At 43.3% G+C, this 25,034-nt stretch overlaps 1 protein-coding gene across 1 annotated transcript in view; it reads right to left on the bottom strand.

The window, feature by feature from the left end:
• ANTXR1 (ANTXR cell adhesion molecule 1) overlaps nt 1-25,034 on the bottom strand; it is a 234,069-nt gene that overhangs the window by 115,462 nt on the left and 93,573 nt on the right. The window contains exons 10-12 of the mRNA XM_080684563.1: nt 23,247-23,345; nt 2,257-2,326; nt 670-748 (exon numbers count right to left, since the gene is read on the bottom strand). Of these exons, the coding sequence (XP_080540689.1) occupies nt 670-748; nt 2,257-2,326; nt 23,247-23,345 (248 nt within the window). The remainder of the gene's footprint in view (nt 1-669; nt 749-2,256; nt 2,327-23,246; nt 23,346-25,034) is intronic.

A 25,034-nucleotide genomic window follows, 5' to 3' on the forward strand; every position in this document is an offset into this window, starting at 1 on the left:
GTTTTTTAAAAGCTCTCCAGGTGATTTTATGTGTAGCCAGAAACCAAAGCTACCTGACAGCAGGATCCAGAGAAGGGGCATTGGGGGAGCTGGCAGGGAGGACGCAGTCCCTACTGCTGCCTCCCAATCCTTGTGGCATAGGGCCCTTTCCTCGCTCTTTCCTGCTTCATCAATTTTCCATTTTCTCCTGGATTGTTTCCCTAACCGTATAAACAAGCTACAATTTCTCCCATTCTAAATATAAGACTCTCTTTATACTCTTTATACATCTTTCTTCAGTTACTGCCCCATTTTCCTGTCCCCTTTTAGTGAAAAACTTCTTCAGACAAGCTTTCTATATATTCTGTCCAATTTCTTTCTGTGCATTTTCTCCTAAACCTATTCCATCCAGACATCCCCCCTCACTACTGCACAGACACTGGCCTGTCTTGCCATCTGGTCATGCCAGTGCCTTCAGGTCTCACCCACAGTCACAGAAATAGGGAGCCTGGAGAAGCCGGACACAGGGGTCCTGACACACTCCGGGGCACAGCACATCCCTCACCCAGCCCATAGCTGGCCGCGTAGTGTCGGGATGAAAACTCAGAGAACAGAATGCAAACCAGACAACTTTCCAGGTACATGAGAATGACCATGAAGCCTTTGGTAAAAGGACAGGTGATGACTTACACAGTGTGTGGTGGTGATGATGACAGAACTGGAGATGAAAGACAGGCCATCGTTCATGCTGACCTGGAGTGCGGCTTTCCTGCAAAGACAGGAAAGGAACCAGAGATACTCAGCATGGGGTGCAAGGGGACCGAGAACTGGACACGTTGGTCCCCTATGGGCTCTGCTCGCAACTACTTTTTGGACTGTAGTCTCTTCCCCTGGGGCCTAAGCCGTCTCCTTTGCAAAAGGAGCATAGTCTCTAGGGCCGTTCCTACCTCTGAAAATCCAGGGAGATGTCAGGATACACTTGGCTGCCATATCAAGGCAGTGCATGCAGCCCCTCTTGCATTGCAGCTAATTGCATTGAATGGTCAAAGCCTACTGCCATTTAATTTACTTGTCACATTGTAGTAAGATGCAGGATTCTTAAAAAATGGTCCCAGTCAGTGGGGCTAAACTGATCAAGTTGTAAACCTAATGTTCTGATGTTGTTATCTGGATTCTCAGCGATTTGATTCTGGTGGAGGCGGCTTTGTTACTATCCAGTGAACAAAGTACAGTAATAGGTGAACTAATTTACCTTCTACCTCCTCATCTATATGAGACTCACTGAATCAGGAGCTTGTATTTTGCAGGATAGGCACAGGGGTATTTATGGAGTCAACAGAATGAATGAATCACAGGCCAATGTTAGGCAACCAGGGTTGGAGGCTTACAATTTGAATAAATGATTGAAGGCAGAATTCAGATGAATTAAATTCTCTCAGCCACCGATTCCACATCTGTAATTTAGCATTTTCCCCTTAAAGCCACCATTCTGTCTTCAGCCTGTTACAGACACATCTATGGAGAGGTTTTGTCTTCTCTCACAGACATTGCTTCTCTGGTCCCCACAAATTTCTTTTCCTGTTCAGGGTGCTAATTCTCCTTCTTTTTCCAGTGACTCTTTCTTCATCACATTTCACTAGCACTTATTATAATTGCACCATCACAGCATTTCCCCCATAAGTTAGTTTAGGGAGCCTCTGGCAGTCTGGGTGAATACCATACGCTCCACAGAGGCACAGAGGAAGGAGCACTGAGCTTGGCCTTGGATGGTCTGAATCTGGGCCTTGACCATCTAGGGACCCACTTAGCCTTTCTACACTTCCTTATCTCTGTGGGGGTGATAATTATCTGGTAGGACAATCATGATGACAGGGCAAAGTAATGTGTGTGAGAGTGCTTTGGGAAGTAGCTGTGATTAAGCCAGACAGACCTTAGTTGGAGCCCCAACTCTTTTATTTACTGCTGTGTGACCTTGGGCGAGCTACTTACTAGTAAATTCTCTCAGCCACTGATTCCACATCTGTAAAACTGGGAAGATGTGAGTATCTTCAAGATGGCAAGTATCTTGTCAGAAACTTGGGAAGATGGAGTGAGACACCCTTTGTGAAACATTTATCCTGAAGCCTGGCTCACTGGAATTATCGTTCATCATCATTTATTGGAGGAGTCTAGAGAAAGGCCCCATTATGACAATGAAGGTAGATACTTCTTTCTTTTCCCTTTGTCCCCTCTATCTCTTTGCTCCTCTCTGAAGTTTAGTTGCTGGTGGAAACTTACATGCCAACTTCTTTTAAGATGGGTGCGGGGCACAGCAAATAAGTATCTTCCACAGCAAAGGGCTTCTCATCTGTAAAAGGGAAGTCACTGGATTAAGAGGAGTGAGGCAAGTTTATAACTTCAAATTCAGTATCTCCCAAGGACTGTTATCCAAGTCCTTGGAGACACTAGAAAAGCAATGACTCTATGAAATAGAAACTCATCTTGAGCTGTAAAATTCACTAGAGTGAACTCAAGGTCTCCTGCCTAAATATTAGTCTCTGAGCTTGTATGACCAGTCGAGTCAATTAATGAGCAAATAGAGACCAAGTTCTTACCATAGACCAGGCATAACTGAGAAGAAATAAGAAAATATTAGACTGGTCCTAAGGGAGCTTTGGGTCTAAGTCTAGTTTGAGAGAAAAGCCATATTCATGGAGAAAGTGCACTGACAAACACAAAAGTGGCTAAGCCAGAACAGCATTTGGCTTCAGAAGACAGAGAGCTCCATTTCGTGGGTGACATGGTTAGGTCACAGGGAACACAAAACTTGAGCTGTGTTCCAGGGAGAGATGGGGAAGAGGCATTTCTGGTGGGAGGAATGACATGAGCAAAGACAGAACAAAATGAAAAGTATGTTCAAGGGTAGGACATAAATAGGATTTTAAAAGATCTGTATAGGAAGAAGTTTGGTCCAAGTTGAGTTAGACAGGGATTTGGGCATAGGTTTAATTGCAAGACAATACTCTACTATTGGCATTTGTTGTGAAATTGAAGTCTCTTAATGACATTTGAATGTGGCTGACACTAAACACTTGCCCGAGTGGAGATTAGTAAGCCCCATGCCTTCTATGCCTGGATTTGAGGAGCAGACACACTTGGGATGGGAGTTAGAGGTCATGTCTGAGTGCTAAGCACTATGTTCTCATTGAAGGAAGAGGAAGAGAATGGTCAATTACAGTATCCCCCTGATGTCTAGGGAAACGATCAGTATGAAAAGCTAGGGAAGTTATACCATGTCATTTACTCATCTGTCCATCCACCCATCCATCCAGCAAATATTTATTGAAGGACTACTGTGTGCTAGAAATGCAAGCTTTTGAGGAGAGAAACACGGCCTCTGTTGTCATGGACTTTATAGGAGTTGCAGGGGAGATGGTTATTAAACACATTCATTTTTATTAAAATATATTCTTTTGAATATCTGCCATGAGCCAGACACTGTGCTAGGCCTCACACTGAACAAAAGTGATGAAACACCTCACTCAAGGAGCTGACCTGCTGGTAATTACTATCTATATATATATAAAAGCCTAAGCGACCATCTGACCGTTCGACTGTCTGGTCAGTAGCTATGATGCGCAATGACCACCAGGGGGCAGACACTCAATGCAGGAGCTGCCGAGCTGCAGTGTTGGCAGCTGTGGTTCTTGGGTGATGCACCCAGAATCAGAGAGGAGGGAGCCCGATTTCAAGGTGCATCACCCAAGAACTGTCCTCCCCACTCGCAATCCGGGACCCCTTGGGGGATGTCAGAGAGCCGGTTTTGGCCCAATCCCCACAAGCCAGGCAGAGGGACCCCACTGGTGCACGAATGCACCAGGCCTCTAGTTTAATTATAATTGTGGTGATACCAAAGAAAGAGAAGGAGGGGGCCGGCTCTCATCTGGAAGGTCAGGAGCTGCCTCCCTGAGGGAAGGCTGAAGAGGCTGGAGGTAGGGGGGAGAGTAGATGGAGTAGGAGAGAGGTGGCACTGCAGAGATCCTGGGCAGGAAGGAGCCCAGGACTCTGGAGAGCTGAAAGAGGGCCAACAAGGCTGTTGCACTGGAGTGAGATGATGGATCAACATGAGGCTAGAAAAGGCAGCAGGACCAAATGACTGAGGCCTTGTAGGCCATGGTGGGGCTTCGGGGATTTTTCCTATGAGCAACAGGAAGCTCTTGGAGGTTCCACTCCAATTTGGAATTAGCATTGGCAGATTCAGAATGTTGACGGAATAGTGAGGGTGTGCTGAATGAAATTATGAATCTTATGACAGCAGGTCACCCAGTGCCTGAACCAAGCATTATTATTTCTAAGACTAGAAGCCTGGTGCACGGATTTGTCCACATTGAAAGGAAATTAATTAGAAGAAGTATTTTAGAGGCCAGGGAGGGACTGAGGGAGGTTGGCTCCAGGGCGTGTCCAGACCATCTTGCCCAGTCCTGATCAGTGAACCCCAGCAGCAAGCTAACCTACTGGTCAGAGAGTCTGCCCCCTGGTGGTCAGTGTGCATCATAGCGACTGGTCGAATGGTTGAATGGTTGGACACTTAGCATATTAGGATTTTATTATATAGGACTAGAGGCCAGGTGCACGAAATTCATGCATGGGGTGGGGGGGGGCTCCCCTCAGCCCAACCTGCACCCTCTCCAATCCGGGACCCCTTGGGGGATTGGGCCCAAACCGGCAGTCGGACATCCCTCTCACAAGCCTGGACCGCTGGCTCCTAATCGCTCACCTGCCTGCCTGCCCGGTCGCCCCTAACTATCCCCCCTGCCGGCCTACTTGCCCCTAACTGCCCCCCGCTGCCGGCCAGGTCGCCCCCAACTGCCCTCTCCCTGCCAGCCTGGTTGCTCCTAACTGGTCACCCCTTACTACCCCACCTGTCAGCCTGGTCGCCCCCAACTTCCCTCCCCTGCTGGCCTACTCACCCTTCACTGCCCCCCCTGCCAGTCTAATTGCCCCCAACTGCCCCCCTGCTGGTCTGGTTGCCCCCAACTTCCCCCCCCCCCCCACCGGCCTGGTTGACCCTAACTGCCCCCCTCTGCCAGCCTAGTCGCCCCCAACTACCCTCCCCCACCAGCCTGGTCACCCCCAACTGACCCCCGCTGGCCTGGTCACCCCCAACTCCCCCTCCAACCCCACCCCCGCCAGCCTGGTTGCCCCGCGCAGCCTGCTGTTCAGTCATTTGGTCATCCCTCACTAACACCCCTGCTGGCCTGGTTGCCCCACGCAGCCTACTTGTTCAGTTGTTTGGTCATCCTTCACTAACTCCCCTGCCGACCTGGTTGCCCCATAGAGCCTGCTTGTTCAGTTGTTTAGTTGTCCCTCACTAAACCCCCCCTAATGCCGGCCTGGTTGTAGGCAGCCATCTTGTGAGGGCGTGAGGGTCAATTTGCATGTTACCTCTTTATTATATAGGACTAGGAGCCCAGTGTGCGATTTCCGGCGCTGCCCACCCTCGAGTTGCCAGTCTGGCCCTGCCTTGCTCCCCGGGTCCTGCAGCAGCTGCGGCTGCTGCTGATCAAGCCCTCCCCCAGCGCAGGTGTGTGGAGGCCCCTGCTGCCCTGCCCCCGACGCTGCACGCGCAACCTCCTCCTGTTCGGTCGACCTGTTATGGCATCCAGGTTAATTAGCATATTTCTCTATTATATATACTGTATATATAGATGTTTTCTCATCTATGATGTCAATAATGACAGTGATACTCCGTGGGCAGGCTGTGTGTACATGCTCTCTAAGTGCTTCACATACATCACATAACCAAATTTAACCTGGAGTGCTATCAGGGAAAATGTTAGTCCCTTCATTTTAAAGGCAGGACACTGACATAGGAAGAAACATGCCAATGTTACAAAGGGAAGCTGGGATCCATATTCAGGCAGTCCAATTGCCACCTCTTGATAAGAGCCATGCTTTATCTCCTTCACAGTGACCTTGTGAACTAAGACAGGGTTCATTAGGCTCATTTTCCAGATGCAGAATGGAGGCTCAGAGCCGCAACCCTGGCCCAGGGAAGCACAGCAAGTCAGAGGCAACGCCAGGACTAGAACTGAATTCTCCATGGTCTTTTCCTGCCAAGAGGCTCCATCCCAGGAAGGCTTGTGTTAGAGAATAAACTGAAATCGGGACAGGTGTGGCTGACTAGCACCTACATTTATTTTCTTTTGGCCATGGCTTACCCTACTGTGCATGCACTGGTAATACCTGGAAGTGCAGATCACTGCCCATGGAGCCTTCCCACAGAGCCACGGAACAGCCACAGCGTGGCCACAGCAGGCCTCGTGACTCCTGGCTGCATTCTGTGGGAAGAGCTGGGTCACACTGAGGAGGCCTCTGAGTGGGTGCCCTGCAGTGACCTGCCTAGGAGACTCCAGGGCCCGGCATGTCCACGTCTGTTAGTGCCCACGCTCACTCTGGGGCATTCTCTGCTCAGCTCCTTTCCCTTTCTCCATCCCAGGAAAGGAGGGAAAGGACGAGACTGACCTAGTCAAGTAGACATTTCTCTTTCTCCCTCCTTTCCTTTTCCTTTCCTGCCTGGGAGTCCAAATATTTCTGGAGCAAAGCAGAGGAAAAGCTGGCTGGGAGGACTGAGGGCTTTGCCGAGGCTGCAGGACGGGCCTGACACAGCCTTCCATCAGTTTCAGCCTCCGAGCTGTGGGCCCACTCTGGGGAGCTGGCATTTTCTGCTCAGAGAGGGATTGTTTGGTTTGGAGCCTATTTTCACTTCACCACAAAAATGAGTGACTTTTTCCCCCTCTCTCTCTAAACAAAGGAGGGCCATTTGGTTTCCATAACTCAGATCATCTGACTCCTTCCTGGAACGTCCACTTGGGAAGCAGGGCATAAAGCCTTCCTCCCAGGCTGGGCCACGCTTGGTTCAGGTGCCAGGCCAACCTCGCTGCCACCTCTGCCAAAGCCAGTGGTGCTGTGATGTTTACGGGGCCATGATCCACTCCGAGGACGACTGAGGCCCGAGCTCCCCTGTCCATCCGGCAGCAGCCATTTCACTGTGCATTAGCACCGAGTGGGCTGGGCAAACAGGGATGGGAGCTAAGACCAACGCTGGCTTGTTTGCAACTGGGAGAAAATTAGGGAGGGGCAGGAGTTGGAAAACAGAAGTTAAGGGAATTTTTAGATGATGTATAAATTTTTATGCCTTTTACCAAAGGCATTCAGACTTCAGTGCATACATATGACAGGTTAGCCCCGTGGTCGGCAAACCGCGGCTCGCGAGCCACATGCGGCTCGCGAGCCCTGGTTTGCTGCTCTGTTGACTAATGAGTTTGCCGACCACTGGATTTGTCTATAAGAATCTGATAATCAAACAGAAGCTTGATTTAAATAAGGATTTGGGGAACTATAAATATCATTATGCTAAACTGCCAAACACCCCAAGCTTGAGAGCTGGGTATCCCTGAGGATGAATGCAGAAAGCATAGAATGGGGCAGGGCAGACCAGAGTTCAAATCCCAGGTCTTCTTAATAGTGGGTGACTGGGGACAAGTTGTTCATCTGTAAACAGTGATGATGACATCATTACACGGGGCTGTGTAGGGAGTAAGTAAGAGTGCATGAAAGTGCAAACCATGTTACTTGGCACTTAAATAACCATTTAGTAAATGTTATTCCACATTATTACACAAACATCCACACCTTTACAATAATCTATATGAATGTGTGCTTTAAAATAAGAGGAATTAAAATTTCCAAAATCTCTGATTGCTTAATTACATTGTCCTATCAAAACTAACATCTTTTTAGGCATTATGAATTCCTAGGAAATAAAAAGTTTTAGTGAACATGTGTGTATTTATACGTATGCACACACATATATATACACACACACACACGTATACACATACACACGTACATCCATATCCATACATTATGTATAGCTATACCTATATCTATACTATACTATATCTATACCTATCTATATCTACATCTAAATCTATACCTAATCTACTAGTATATCTAGTATATCTATATCATCTATATCTATATCTATATCTATATCTATATCTATATCTATATCTATATCTATATCTATATCATCTATGACTGTATCTATATCTATCTATATCTACATCATCTATATCAGTGATTTTCAACTGGTGTGCTACAATAATTTAAAAAATATACAATACCTGACTACTTAGTCTAGGTCAGTGGTCGGCAAAAGGCGGCTCGCGAGCCACATGCGGCTCGCGAGCTGCAGTTTGCCGCTCTGTTGACTAATGAGTTTGCCAACCACTGGACCAGACTAAATGTTACCGTGTAGTTGGAAGCTGTGAGGATTAGGCAATTGTGGCATATTGTGTGCAAAGAGGTAAAGGGTAGTATAGGTCACTGACCTCTTTTCCCTTAGATTGTAAAACAAAAAAATGACAACAGCCAACACAATAGCTGTCCAATGTGAATGAATCAAAATTATACCTATTTTTTGTCAGATAGTAAAAAATATATTTTTTGGTTTGCAACAGAATTTTAGTAATTAATTTATATGTGCCATGACGTGAAAAATGTTGAAGATCGCTGATCTATATCTAGACCGATTTTGTCTAACACTATATACCTATGGTCTCATTTGACATTATTATTATTTTATTATTTACAATTTGGGAAACTCATGCTCTGAGAGGTTAGTTAATGAATCAGTAGTAAATGTCAGAGCTGGAATTCAAACTCAGGTTTTATTGAAACAACTTGCCAAGGTCAACAAAGCTAATTTTTCTACAGATGTAATTGAAATTAGTCAGCATTTTATATTGTCATAATTGCACAGCTTGTTTTATGATGTAGCCTGAAGCACCTTAGAGCTGAGTCTATTTATACCTGACCACTCTGGAGGCAAATGGTCAAGACTCTCCAAGGTTAAAGTGGGATTAGAGTAGTAGAAGGTATATCTACCAAGAAAGGGGACCAGGGTTGAAAAGCTCTGTGATGAGGTACAGACCCTGATCTACTATAATGAACTTACGTTCCAGAACCATACCGTCAAATGTGTACATTCCCAGGTTTTGACCTTGGATCAATGCAATTCTTTTCAGACTGGTAAAGAAGTTCCCAGAATTCTTCACTGCAGTTGGTGACTGTCTAATGCTAATGGATGTGGGATAAAACTAGGATTAAAATTCATTAGCCAATTCAAACACCAATCACAGTGAATCCTTTTATAGGGCTGATTAAATAATTCAAATACTTTCCAAGTCTTGGCAATCTTTTCTTGATATAAATATTTATTTCTGACTAAACGGAAAAAGAAAAATAACCCTTAGTTTTATCTGGGGGAGCTTGCTGCAACTCTCCAAAAGCTGATGTAAGCTCCAAAGTAGAGTTTACATTCCTACTGTGAACAAAATAGTGGAGGTTGGGGACTAAATGAGCTCACCCTGCTCTTTCTCCCAATCTCCCCTGGGCCGAAGGAGCATTTTTATGGCATCCCTGCGCCAAGTATAACTGTTCAGCACTAAATTATCAGCTGGTTTGGGAATGTGTCCCTGAATGAGAACAGACAGGCTAAAGTTAGGCTGGATGTTTCTACCTTTTCACTGACTTCAAAAGCAGGCAGCTTAAAAAAAATGTCAGGCTTATCAAATATTGTACAAAAACCTGAAATAAGATGATATTGAAATTCAAAGCATCTGGGTTGAGCTTTCTGGAGTCCCAGCCAGAAAAGAGGTGGTTGATTGCCCACTGGGGCTCCTGCAATGACAATTCACGAACGTGAGGAGGTGGGGGAGGGATCTACTGCAAAGCTAAAGGGGATCCATTGCTCAGAGTAGAAAGAAATTAACATTTATTGGGCATGTACTACGTGTCAGGCCCTGGGCTGGAAAGTTTTCATAGATGGTGAGATAATAAGCCTATGGATGTTTGTTGTTGTTATAAGACATTAAACTCTACACCAAGGAACAAAGCTGAGATTATGAAAGTGGGGAGAGTGACTTCTACTTGGAAAGGCTAAATAGTGGTTCTGAGTTTGGAGCAATGAGAAACAAGAGTCAAAACAGAATGGGAGGAGATGGTAGTGAAGTGCAGGTGGGTGAAGCTAAGTTGGAAACAATCCTTAGAACATAGCATAGCCATTGTAGTGTCCTCTCGTGCCCAGCTGAAGCCAGAGGGATGCCTATAACATGGCAGAACCAAGCTGGCCACCATCCATTTCCACAGATACGATCCACACCTACCCACTCCTTTCCTGGCTTGAAGTTGTTGCCAGGTTTCACTGGAAGTTGTCACTGGCTAGTGACTATGAGATTAGGTGATGAGCTTGGCCAATGGGTTCCAGGGAAGTTCCCTGGCCTATACCTAACTATACCACCAGTTCCTGCTTATTACAGATACTGGGGATATGGCTTTTGGTTTCCCTTCCTGTTCTTTGGGGCAGGCTGGAGAAAGATGAAAAACAATGAGCACATTAAGAGCCTGGACTCTGGAGTCCCATCACAACTCTGCCACTCATAGGCTATGTAACCCTGTCCATAACCCAAAGCTCTCACCTATAAGATGCGGACAATACTAATTTCATAGGTGGTTGTAAATTTTAATGAGGTGATAATGATTAAATGCTCAACACTTAACAAGCACTTGACACAGGTCACCGTTATTACTAAACCAGGGCACTGCTGGGCTCATTGTCTGAGGTACCTATAAAACACAAGATGTGAATGTGTGTGCAAACTGAGTAGGTCTTGCAACTTATCAACTGGGTTGTGTCAGGGCTACATGGTATAGGTGTGACAAGAAGAAAGTCATCTATCCGGAAAGGATCGGTGGACATGTAGATAGTGCAGTGGTTCTCCAACGGGGGTGATTTTGTTCCTCGGGACAGTTGACAATGGCTGAGACAGTTTTGGTTGTCAAACTGGGGGAGGAGTGTTATTGGCATTTAATAAGTAGAGACCAGGGATGGTGTTAAATACCCTTGAATGCACAGGGCATCCCTCTCTGCCCCCCAAAAATTATCTGGCCCAAAATGTTAAGGTTTGAAATCCTGGTATAATGTCTACCACGGCTTTATATCTTTCTTTTGCACCTTATAGAGCGTCTTACAGATATTATGGGGTGGTCCACAGCCCCCATGGTACTGGTAGAATGTTCAGGAAAGTTCAGAGGTATTATAGGATGGTGGGTCGAGGAGGGACAGGGTGTAACAGCTCTGGCCACTGGAAGACACCTGGTTGGAGTAAGAAAGAGATGTTGGTAAATTCCTGTATGTGGGTTTCGATGGGCCCTGGTTTGCCTAGTGGCATAGCACCTGAGCCACTCCGCTTGGCGGGGCTTTATAACTGAAATAGTGTAGGGGGCGTAGATTGCTGCTGAGTTCTAAGTTGCGGTGGGTGGGAAGGCTGTCGAGTCAGAATACCTTATCTATAAATAGCAATATAGGACTCTTCTAAGCTGAGCACAGCCTTAGAAGAAAACAAAGTGGGTTATCTTGGTCACTGTGTCTGTGAGGGTCAAGATTACATGGTGACCCCAGGAGAGAAAGTAAAAGGTTTAGGACCGTAAGTCCATTCCCAGAGGAGCTCAGGGAGGGGATCCAGCAGCCCTGCCGGTCTTTGGATTGTCTTTTTCTGGTTTACACATTCCCTAGTCCCACACAAGGTTGTGATCCCCCAGTTCTGGGCAAACCAGCGTTTAGAACTGTCCTCAGTACAGCTAACCTGGCTTCTCCTACTTAGTGTTATTTATTGATTTTTTAAAAATATTTTTTTATTTCAGAGAGGAAGGGAGAGGGAGAGAGAGATAGAAACATCAATGATGAGAGAGAACATTGATTGGCTGCCTCCCGCACACCCCCTACTGGGGATTGAACCCACAACCCAGGCCTGTGCCCTTGACAAGAATTGAACATAGGACCCTTCAGTCCACAGGCCGACACTATCAACTGAGAAAAACCAGCTAAGGCTTTATTAATTATAAAAGTGATACATGTTTAGTGTGAGAAATCAGAAATACAGAGAAGTATACCAAAAGAAACAAAAATCCTTGGCAATCCTAACTTCTAGTGACAAACATTGTTAATGCTTTGGGGTACACTATTCAGAATTTTTCCATGCATATTATTTTTTTTACATAATTTGAATCACATTATACAAAATGTCATGGTGAATGGCATTCATCGCTGTCTGAAATTAACGGGACAGTTTTAAGTATTGCAAGGAAACTAAATGAAGATAATGGGGCTCAGGGCTCTTGCAAAATACTTGATCCTCTCAATAAATCTACACTAAAAAATTCTTGACTGTTGACATTTCTAAAACTTACGAATTATCTTCTAAGCAAAATATCAACCTTTAAAAATGTTGTAAGCTTGAGTCCGAATAAGTGGTGCACTCAAGACAGCTGCAATTGACTAAGAGTAAATATACTTTTTAAAGCTTTGTTTTTGCTTGGTTAAAGTGAATTCAGGATTCATGCACAAGGTATGTGTCTCCTGACACTCAAATGCTTGCAGCTGTGCACAATTAGGTTTGGAAGGATTTTACCTTGAAATTGGGATTGAGGAGCAAGTCTGCAAAGATGGCTAAAGCCTTCCACACAACCATGGCCATGAAGTGAGCAAACACTGACTGCTCTCAAAGAACACAAACCGTTCGTGGGGAACCTGGCGCTAAACCATTCGTAGACGACCTGCTTCTGGGTCGGGGTTTCGTACGGAGCAGAGCAGCTCCCTCGCTGCGATCTATTGAAAGTCAGGCCTCAACACAAGGGTTTGTAAAAGGAAAAAAAAAAAAAAAAAAAAAGGAACAAAAAAAGAAAAGAAAAAAGAGCACAAACCTACACAGAACTAAGAGGAGAGCTGGGGTGGAGATCCCATGTACACACTGGAGTATCAGTGGATGTTACTAAGCTGCTGTGGTATGCACGTTGGAGGCCAGAGCTGAATTGCATGGAGGGGAAAACCATAGATAGCACTCTTTTTCTTCCGTTCCCTCAGCAGTGACCAACTTTTCTTCTAAATGAATGTTGAGCGAATATTTAAAGAATGTCAGTTATAAGGGGGCATCGATTATTAACTTCTCTTGCCCGGGGTTCCCACAAGTCTGGCCAATCTCTGTGTTAATCACTTTCTCCTCCATCATCCTATCGAAGTGATAGAGAAGCAGTGTTACTTGAGGAAGGGACAGTCCCTGAAAGTCCAGCCAGGTGGTGCAGAAGGAGAGGGGTCCAGCTTTCCCTATCAGGACAGCAGGCCTGGGGAAAATGAGTTTTAAGGAAGTTTACAAGCAAATCTTCCCCCTAACCATTGCTTGCCTGAGTCCACACGCAGCTTAAAATTTCCACTTGGAGGCAACTGCATACTTGATAGAGCAGGGGCAACGTAGAGGGTGGCCGTCTGCTGCTGAGTTAACTTGGGACTGTGCAAACTTGCCCCCCTCCCCTCGGGAAGAAGCTCTTTTTGGGAGCTGAGGTTCCTGTCTGCAAAATAAGGGGGGCTGGTGAGGGACCAGTGCTCAGAGTGACATGGGTGTTTGGGGGTCAGGGGACCAAAGGCTCCACAGGGAGTTGTGTTTTGGAAGCAATGTAGAGAAGAGGTCAAAAGCTTGGGTAAGGAGACCATTTGGGACCCAAATGACTTCCACCTCCGGCCATCTGGGTGACCTTGGGCACTTCATCTCTCTGAGTTTCAGTTCCCATGTCAGTAAAATGGGGCTACAATTAACTCCTCCTTCACTGGGCTGCTGCAAGGATGGAATAGATAGGTTGGGGAGGGCACATGGTAGGTGCTCCTCAATCAGGGGCTGCTCTCACTGGGACAAAGCTCCCTGGTGATTCTGATGTGCAGCCCGATTAGGAACCACAAGATGAGGTGGTCCCCTGTGTCTCTTCATTCTAAGTTGCACAAAGTGACATTCCACCATCTTCATTTGACTTTAGACTCCCAGGTATGCATCCAAATTGCACTGCGTACCTTTGCCCAACAGATGCAACACTCTAACCAGCGAGCAAGGAAACACAGGCTTTTGTGTGGTAAGTTTTGTGTTCTCCTTCTCTCTGGCAATGTGCCACCATTAGTGCACTTCAGTGATCTCCTTAAGGTGCCCACAGCAGCCCAGGCCCAGATGTTTTCTAAGATAAAGTATAGTTTCTGGATAATAAAGTATAGATTTTTAAAAACAAACACACTGGGAATTCTGCATGTGAGTGAGCAATGTCTCTTATCCTCCTGGGAGCTGAGCTGCTCTTTGGAACGCCTAGAATTGCCTTCATGATTAATGTTCAGTTTGAAAAATGATCTTCAAAGGGGGCCAAGTTTCATCCTTTGAGAGTGAACAAAAAGTAAACCAGTGCCATGCCTAGTGAATACTGTTGAAGATCAAGCTGGGAAATAAAATTTTGCATCAAAAAAAGAAGTGTGCCTATAAATCCAGGAATCTGATTTCTCACATGGCTTATGAATTGAATATTAGTGAGTTTGTTAAAAACCAGTTTCTTTGGTTTATGGCCATATCTCAGATGTCTCCACACAACACCAGGGCTGGGGATAATTTAGCATGTTTTTCATTATTGTGTTAGTAAAAAAGTCAATTTTTGAAAATTTACTGTTCATTAAAACGGATCATTTCTCAGCTCATACCCGTGTCTCCTTTTTAGTATTCTAATCTCTTCGCAAATGGATTTCCAATTGAAAGTGGATCTTTTCTTGGCACAATACGCTGAATACTGGAGTAGGAAAAGTGCAGCCAGAATAAATAAAGTTTGTGTGAAGATTTCCAAGATATTTTCTTGGCCAGGAGGGAGAGCAGCCTGGTCATTGGAGAACCAACCAAATGCCAACTTAAGATGTGTACTAGGCCTTCTAAATCATTAACAAAAATTTAAAATTAAATTTTAAATAACTGTTGTGGGGCTTTTTCTTATTACACAAGGGCATGCGATTGTAGAAAGCTTAGAAAATACAGATAGAAAGAAGAAAGCAAAAATGAAGAGTGGTCTCAGTCAGAGGTTACTTGTGTTAAGATTTCCATGTGTGGGAGAAACCAAGATGGCGGCATAGGTAAGCACCTAAACTGCTGCCTTGCACAACAATTTCAAAACTACAGCTAAAAGACAGAACGGACACCATCCAGAACCACAGGAAAGCTGGTTGACTGAAAATTCTACAACTAGAAGGAAAGAGAAAAGCTCACAGAGAATTGGAGGTACGGCAAAGGGTCTTTGTGCGCGCAGAGAGGAAGGGCGGCTGAGAGCCTGACTGACTTTCTCTGGTGGAAGGGGGAAGGAAGCCCCCGACCGCACTGAACCTCAGTTCTGACTGCACTGAACCCCAGTTCCGGGCGAGCCCCTGGGGACCCACGCTCTTAAGGGGGGAGTCTAGACTCTCGGGCGGAAACTTGGGAGCCGGGGAAGGCAGAGGTCTGAAGGAGCACACGTTCCAGTGCGCACAAAAGCTGAGGTGGTTGCCACAGGCTTTCCCTAGTGGAAGGGAGTCAGAAGCTCCTGACTGCACTGAGCCCCAGTTCTGACTGTACTGAACCCCCGTTCCAGGCGAGCCCCTGGGGACCCACGCTCTTGTGGGGGGAGTCTGGACTCTTGGGTGGAGACTTGGGAGCTGGAAAAGGCAGAGGTCTACGAGTGCGCGCAAGGGCAAGGCTGACGGGAAGCCAAGACTGTCTGCTCCGCCCTGAGACTCCACCCCATCCAAGCTGAGCACAGAGGCTATTGCAATGTGGCAAGTCTAATCCTATAAGGCTGTCTCCAGCACGGAACTTCTCCCAGCATAGACACAGCTGATCCTTACAGCCAACTGGCCTGGAGGTCAATTCCTCCCAGTGATACCAACAACAATCAAGACTTCATTACAACAAGGCTGTACACACAGTCCACAAAGGGGTGCACCAAGAGTGTCCACCTCAGGTTAACTGGGGAGGCTGACCCACTGGGCCATAGGAAACCTAGCACACAAATTTACCCTACCAACTCAGGGAAGCAGTGAAAATGCGGCGTCAAAGAAACAGATCACAAACGAAAGAAATGGAGGAAAACAAACGACTGGATATAGAATTCAAAACCACGGTTATAAGGCTTTTCAAGAATATCCTAGAAAAGGCCGATAAATATAACGAGACCCTCGAAGATATGAAAAAGGACCAACTAGAAATTAAACATACACTGACTGAAATAAAAAATATTATACAGAGACCCAAAAACAGACTAGAGGAACGCAAGAATCAAGTCAAAGAATTGAAATACAAAGAAGCAAAAAACACTCAACCGAAAAAGCAAAAAGCAAAAAAAAAATCCAAAAAGTTGAAGATAGTGTAAGAAGACTCTGGGACAACTTCAAGAGTACCAACATCAGAATTATGGGGGTGCCAGAAGAAGAGAGAGAACAAGATACTGAAAACCTATTTGAAGAAATAATGACTGAAAACTTCCCCCACCTGGTGAAAGAAATAGATTTACAAGTCCAGGAAGCGCACAGAACCCCAAACAAAAGGAATCCAAAGAAGACCACACCAAGACACATCATAATTAAAATGCCAAGAGCAAAAGACAAAGAGAGAATATTAAAAGCAGCAAGAGAAAAACAGTTAATTACCTACAAGGGAGCACCCATACGACTATCAGATGATTTCTCAACAGAAACTATGCAGGCCAGACGGGAGTGGCAAGAAATTTTCAATGTGATGAATAGCAAGAACCTACAACCAAGATTACTCTACCCAGCAAAGCTATCATTCAGAATTGAAGGGCAGACAAAGAGCTTCACAGATAAGAAAAAGCTAAAGGAGTTCATCACCACCAAACCAGTATTATATGAAATGCTGAAAGGTATTCTGAAAGAAGAGGAAGAAGAAAAAAGTAAAGATAAAAATTATGAACAACAAATACATATCTATCAACAAGTGAACCTAAAAATCAAGTGAATTAAAAACCTGAGGAACAGAATAATCTGGTGAATATAATAGAATCAGGGGCATAGAAAGGGAGTGGACTGATAATTCTCAGGGGGAAAGGGGTATGGGGGGTTCAGGAAGAGACTGGACAAAAATCATACACCTATGGATGAGGACAGTGGGGGGGGGGGAGGTAAGGGCAGAAGGTGGGGTGGGAACCGGGTGGAGGGGAGCTATGGGGGGAAAAAGGAGAAACAATTGTAATAATCTGAATAAAGATTTATTAAAAAAAAAAAAGATTTCCATGTGTGTCTTTCAGTCTGCATACAAATGTCTGTGTATGAAACAAATAGCTCCAAATACCCTTTGTAACTTATTAACACATGAAGCTACATCATTAACATCTTCCCACATCAGTAATTCTTTCATACAATACTATTTAACTGTTTAGGAATAAAGTATAATTTTATGACAAATTATCTATTAAACATTTTTTGTTACTCTTTTAGTGTTTTGGTTCTCTCTCTCTCCCCCTCCCTCTCTCCCTCCTCCCCTCCTACCTTCCTTTCTTTCACTCTCCTCTCCTTTTGTTATCATAAGCAGTATTATGATGAACATTTTATAGCCAAGTCTTTGTAAACATTCCCAATCATTTCCTTTTGACGAAGTTGAAATTCTGGGTAAAAAAAAAAATGTATAAAAGCAGTTGATTCATTTTAAGAATTGACTTTGCCCTAACTGGTTTGGCTCAGTGGATAGAGCGTTGGCCTGCAGACTGAAAGGTCCCAGGTTCGATTCCAGTCAAGGGCATGTACCTTGGTTGCAGGCACATCCCTAGTAGGAGGTATGCAGGAGGCAGCTGATCGATGTTTCTAACTCTCTATCCCTCTCCCTTCCTCTCTGTAAAAAACCAATAAAATATATATAAAAAAAGAATTGACTTTCAAAAGATTTAATGGTTTCTCACTAATGATGAATAAAAATACTTGTTTCCCCTAAATCTTTGCCTATACTGGGCACTGTATTTTTGTTAATCTTTGTTAGTTTGATAGATTATTTCAATTTGCCTTTCCTTGGTTATGGTAGCATTTTTATATGCTTACTGACCATTATTTTTCTTGTAAATTCCCTTTTCATATCTTTTACCCATTCACATGGTCACGTTTTTTTCTTCTGATTTTTAAGAGCTGTCTATGTATGGAGGTTATTAGCTCTTCATTTGCTACATGTCTTATAAATATTTGGCCAGTATTCTGTTTCCCTTTAGATTTTGCAGGGAAGGTAACCAGAAATATTTAAAAAATATGTACTCAAACTTTCAAATTTTTCCTTTATGGTATCTCCCTTCAGTGTTATGCTGAAAAAGTCTTTCTCCACTGGTAAACTATGTAAATATTTTTGTTTCCTTCTAGATTTTTTATAGTTTAATCTTCACATTTTACTTTTTCATCTGGAATTTGTTTAGATTTAAGGTGTGAGATAAAAATGAACTTAATTGTTTTTCCAAGTGCTTAGCCAGTTGTCTCAACATCATTGTTTGAATAATGCACTGCTCCCCGCACGCCCCCCCCCCCGCCCCCCCGCCGCCCCCCACACACACTCCCTGATTAGAAAGTTTGCTTTATTTTACGCTAAACTAACATAAGTGTTTGGCTCTGTTTATGGACTTTGCTTTTCCTGTTCCAATGCTTAGTTTGCCTTTTGTGGCACCAGCCATGCATTGTTTCAGTTACTTTGTATACATCTTAAAATTGGCCAGGGCTTTTGTATATACATCTTAAAATTGGCTAGGGCAAGTTTCCATATTTTTCTTGGCTATTCTTATTTGTTTATTCTTACATATAAACTTTAAAATTATTTTGTTGACTTTCAATACAATCCCATTGGATTGCATTAAGAGTAAATATTAATTTGAAGACAACTGATGTTTTTATAATAGCTGCTGCTCCATTTAATAATAGTGATAATGATAATAATAAATTAATACCAGTAGCCAACACTGACAGACAGTTTGCTGTGTATCAGGTCCTGTTCTGTGCCCCACTTCCCACATTAAACCTCTTAACAATACACGATAGCGTTGCTATTATTTCCATATTGTTAGAGAAATTAAGGCATGAGGATGTTCAATTACATACCATGGTCACACAGCTTTAAGACAGAGCTAGGATTCTTTTCCTAGTTGGTTTGGTTCCAGTGTTTATACTCGTGTCTGGTATTTTTGCCATAAGCATGTTTGCTGGAGACATCTTTGTTGCAAACATTAATTGACCTATGGCAATTTCACCAGAAAAGATAAAATAATGAAAAATTAAAAAGGAAAATAAAAAAAAGACATAATAAAAAAATAACAAGATAAAAAAGACTTTACTGTGAAAAATAAAAATACATTGTCTTTGAAGTCTTTTGTTCACAGTGTTATACATCTTTTGTTTGTTGTTTTGTCTTCTTGTTTGGTATAGCATTTTTCTTTTTTTGCTGCAATTTCTTATTTCATTAAGAAAGGTATGAGTTTCCAACGAAATAGTTGATTTTAACACCTTGAAGACTGTGAATTAGTAGCTGCCTCTTTTATATCTGCCGTAGCTTGGCAAACTTTTGATTTTGATGGATGGGAGGGATGACTGTGCTCCCTGAAGTATTTACAAACTGATGTGTGATCATTTTCTAGAATAGTATGCAATCTGGCTGCATAGTAGTTGTTATTGTTCATTATTTTAAGACCAGGTCTACTCATCACTGGATGGACCTTTATGAGGGCTAAGATTTAGACATAATACAACAGTGGGAGTACCTGCAAGAACTTCACCAATGGACAAAGGAAACTAAGTGACAAGTAGCTTACACACGTTAAGTCTGCCAGATGCACATCAAACTATCAGCCAGCTCTTTTATCTTTTACAGCAAAATTGCCTTACTGCCAATTAGTTGTGCAGCAAAGATGTTTGCAGTGAAAATGCTTCTGGTCAAGACATTTATGACAGTCAATGGACACAGACAACAGGGGGGTGAGGGCATGAGGGGAGGGGTGGGGGGGTAATGGGGGAATAAGGACACTTATGTAACACTGTAATCAATAAAGAAATTTAAAAAAAGATATTTATGACAAAGATGCTTATGGCTAAAATACCTGGACCCATATCCGATACTGGCCATCTGTCCCTTAACGTCTGGGTGAAAAAAATCTGGGTCTGGTGCTTTGGTTGGGGGTGGGGGTGGGGTAGGATTTCCTCATATCTCTCTTTCAGTTCATGCATTTCATCTTCATCTGTGTCTAATCACTCTGCTTAATTCATCCCTGAAGTTTTATTCCAGTGATTAAACTTTCCCAGTTCTATAATTTACACTATGTTCTTCTGCAAATCTGCCTTTGTTGAACATTCTTCCCCTTCGGTACATTTGATCTCTTTATACACTTTAAATGTGTTTATTATCCGTTCTCCTTCAAATTGTCCTCTGGTTCTCTTTCCTTGCTTGCTCTCCTGTTTCTTCCATCCATCTTCATATTGTTTGCCACTCAGTACTGTGAGCCCATCTTCAGAGGAGGTTGTTGACTGCAGGAATACTGTAGGTTGGGTTGAATGTTCATCGCCTCTGCCATGGGGGCCACAGGGATCAGGATAGTCATGGACAAATTTTGGGTGGTATAATATCTTACCTTTATTTTCTTGCCTTGAGTCACCGAGCAGCTTTTCCAGCCCCCATTTAATGTGTGGTGCAGCTCTTTGGAGCCTAATTTCTGTAGGGGGCCCTGCTCTTGCCCACTGCCAGGCATAGGCTGGGGTTCTGTGTTTGGATCAGTATCGGGAGAATGACCTGCAGACCCCCAAGCCTGGAGCCCACACAGCTTAGCTTTCTGCTTAGATTTTGCATTCCATTTTTGTTTCCTGTATATGGGGGTTTCCTCTTCATTCCTTTGAACAAGGCCACATGTTACCATTTTTAAAACCATATTTTATCCAGAATTTCTGGACCTATTATATCAACCACAAGTCCAGAAATTGTTTTAGATTTCTAAGTGGATGATTCATTGATTTTATTTTTATGAAAAGGCAAGGAAAGTGGGGAGAAGTAGGTATTATCCTATGGTTTTTATTTTGTTTTCATTTATCATCTAAGAATATATTTAACATTTTTGGCATTAATATGTTGGCATCTTATTTGTGTCTTAGTATAATAAATGTTTAAGGATGTTCATAGCTTTTTAAAAAGGTATATGTATCTTTCATTTTTTATTACCCATTTAAATACTCAGAAAGTCACACTAATATCTCCCACTATAAATATTATTTTTCAACTTGTTCTTTTATGTTTAACAGTTTTGCTTCATATAATCTGCTACTGTATTATTTGTTGACGACTCTGAGGCCTGTATCATGTTTGAACAGGCTTGAGAGCCACAGAAGCCTTACCTTCATCATTTAATTAGTCTTTTTCTGATTAATAGCATATTATTATTATAAAACAATGCAGCATTTAGGAGAAAATCTAGAAAGAGGAAATATATACTATAAAAATGAAAATAGATAAAACTTTAAAACTTGGGATATAGAGGTAGAAAAGGAGAATGGGAAAAGTAAAGTAAAGGAACATAAATTTATTTTAGTGACAACTCAACAGACTTACATTTGTAAGGTTGATAGAAAAATGTAAATTGAATATGCTGCATTTAAAAACTTATTTACTTTTTCTGTCCTTCATAGTTTCTTGTTCACATTATTAAGGAATGGGCCAATTAATAAATAAAGGACAGGTATTTTTCAAATTCCAATACTTCCTCCTTAGTTATTTTAAATAACCATATGTCTGAGTTTAGGAGTGTTGCTTGCAGCATATAATGTAATTGAGTCACTGCCTTCCTCTTCTCCAAACTTTCAGCACTGTGCTGGAAGCACGGTTAGCTTTGTGGTTTAAGCCAAATCCCTATCCAACAGCCTTTATTTTATTTTATTTTTTATATGAATGAGGTGGAGGGCTGTGCAGGTGTTAGGAAAGGAAGAGGGAGAAAAAGGATAAGCTGATTTCCCAAGAAATAAAATTCCATGGAGAAACTGGAAAACAGGCTTTCAAAACGTCACTCTGCAAATCTACAGTGAATTTGCATTTCGTGTTATCCTAATGCAGCACCCCTGTGTCACCTTTCAAGCAAAGGCAACACTATCCCCATTTCCAGTCATCTTTAGAGAGGGTTGGTCCAAAGGCTCTCGCGCATCTGGGAAGTCTGGAAAGTGTTGATGTCTTGGGTTTGAGATTTTGGTTAAGGAGAGAGGGAAGGCAGACTTGAGCGACATCACCATGGAAAGGGAGAAAAAAGGAAGAACTCTGTAGGGGGCGCACATCCAACTTTCACACTGTGACTACTCAGGGATATTTCAAAATGTTGTCGAATAGCAAATATTTTTTGGAGATGTGAGTGTATTTCCAAGCCTTAAGAAAACTCACTGGATGTTTCAAATGTTTGGAATTGTTCCAAGGCCAGGAATTCCAGATGTTTGTAAGGAAGCCATTGCATATCTCTGTTTAAATATTCAAGCGGGTTTTAAGATGGTAAGGAGAAAAAACAAGGCATACCTTTCAATTCTTCCTTTTTAAAAACAGGCCAGTACCTACTCAATAAGGCGAACAGGAGGACAGAATAGTGTGGATGTCTCCCTGGCATCCCCACTCTCTTTCTACCTCCCAGGGCTGTTGTGGCGAAAAGATAGGAAACATTTAAAAGGACATGGCACTGTGGAAAATGCAACCTATTTTTACTGTTCATCCCTGCAGATGCTGAATCAATAATTAACTGTGGGATGGATGCCAGGTGCAAATAATAACCAGGCTTCCTGGACATCTGTCCTCCCACAGCCAGTCTTTAAATGAAGAACTTGCCTGCTACCAATGTCTTGTGCGAGTGCCAATGTTAGGAAAATTCATTTTTTCGCATGCAACGCACTTAGTTTTGCTTTCATATTCCTGTATTTCATGTCAGATGTGCCCCATGATGAGTTTCTTGGCAACTCCAAGCAAGAATCATCCAGACCGAAAAACCATTCCAGCATCTACACATGCAAGCCTTACAGTTTGGCTTTTGGTTCATTCTGAATTAATAGGTTTAGACTCTCTGTTTTTCACTCTTATGCTTGAAAGGCCCTAATACTTGGTTAAGGAATGTCAAGCTTCATGTCCCCTCACCAATTAGCGCTGCCACGGACAACCGGGAAGGGGTAACTCAGTGCTTGGGTGGATGCGCCTCTCCTGATGAGAACCAGGGTGTGGTAGGGGCTTGCCATGCGCTTCCTGCAGGGAAGACCCTTCTCTGCACGGTTTCCCGAGTGAGGCCTTGCTGGAAGGGGGGGCTGGCATTCCCTTCCCCGAGAGGCTGAAGAAACCCACCAACTCCCAAGGACTTACTGAGCGTGACCGACTCGTTGATCTTGAAGCTGCAGAGGACCCGGTCCACGTTGCGAGCGTGTCGAAAGCCATTTCCTCTCACGACTACTTGAAATGATTCTGAAATCAAGAGTAACGACAAGACACGTTATTTGACTGCAGGCCATTAACCTTGGGCTTCCCATCTTCTCTGATTTAGGGTGTTTGTTAACGATTTCACCAGGCTTCAAATATTTGAAAATTGGTTCAAGGTGGAAACCAAAAGTGACCTTGTAGGTGCCTTTTATCACTTACAAGGTGTCCACAAGGAAGACTTCTTACTTTGAATTCTCCCCTTCTTGCCTTCACTCGTGTTGTTCCTTCTACCTGCAATGCCCTCTTCCCGTCTCTGTCATTCAAATCTTCCCCATCCCTCAAGTCTCTGCAACTTTGAAAACTGTGATCTCAGCAGCTGAGGGCCACAGGGGAAGAATGGGCTCTCCATTTCATCAACTCTTATTCTCATGTCTCTTTCACACACTGGATGCCCCTGAAAGGATTTCTTTAGAGCTCAAGGTGCCGAACATTTTTTGAAAACCACTGACGTGTGGCATTGGCATGCTCAGTCTGTCCTGAACAATGTAGCATGTGATTATATGCTATCTGGTGTTGTTCTTTTGCCTTTTCTTCCACAACTAGAAATACATTCCTTTTGGTGGAGAATTATTTGATACTGCTTTGGCCCTCCTGCCTCTGCTGGGCATACAGTACTGATGCCTTGTGGTGTGTCGTGGTAATTATAGTTAGCAAAACATCAAAGACTTGCTTATCGGTGACCAGTTGTCAAACATTACCTGTTTGAATTGACACTGGCCCCTTACTGTAATTAGTACTCACTTCTCTCTGAATAGAATAGAGAATACATGTCACAGGTCTCTGGCCCTGAATATTAACTTCACATGCGAATAATCCGTGTTGAATCAATTCATGGTAAAAAATCCTTATGAAGTAAAAATAATGATCCTTTTACAATAGTCTTGCTGTGGGTGATGGAGGGAGGAAACAGCTCTTGCAAATTAGTTAAATGTTTAGGAATAGTTGCTTAAGTTTGATGGTAGCTAATAGTCAATGCTCCACTTTATTTTTGTCATCCTACTGTGTGTAAAAAATTGGGGCTTGGGATAATGCTGCATGGCATATTAAAAAAGAACTCAACTAAAAGTCATAGGAAAAAAATGCAATATTTGCGAAAGTGGATCTTAAACTGTAAATTGCTATCCAAGTAGTGATTTTTGTTGGAGGAAGAATGGAATTAGAAGACTAGCATGTGGGACTGTTCCAAACTTTAATAAATGTTATGAGTGTATGTCACTTTAATTCCTAGGAAACTAATTTAGAGGTGATGTTTGCCAAGGGAATAATAACGGATGTAATTGCTCCCTCAGTATGTGCCAGGCCCCGTGCTCAGCATTGTATGTGTCTGATGTCATTTAAACCTCCCCATAGCCCAGGGAGGTACAAGTGAGAAAACTGAGGTTGATGAGGTTAAGTCACCCATCCAAGGTCACACAGCTAGTAGTTGTCACAATCAGGACCGGAATCCAACGCCATGTCCTCAGAACTCCGCCACTATGCTCTTTACCACTGCATCCTCATTGTCTTGTGACATATGACTAAGCTAGAGATTGACGTTGTGATTTTTTAAAAGCTTATTTTAGGCAGGCTTGCCATTTGCAGAAAAGTGGAGCTGGCCTGGATGGGAAGCAAGAAACCAAAACTGAAGTAAAAGAACCCAGAGGCACTGCGTGTGCCACAAAGAGCACAAATCAG

Source organism: Plecotus auritus, assembly GCF_963455305.1.
Source record: "Plecotus auritus genome assembly, chromosome: 8".
NCBI classification, from domain to species: Eukaryota; Metazoa; Chordata; class Mammalia; order Chiroptera; family Vespertilionidae; genus Plecotus; species Plecotus auritus.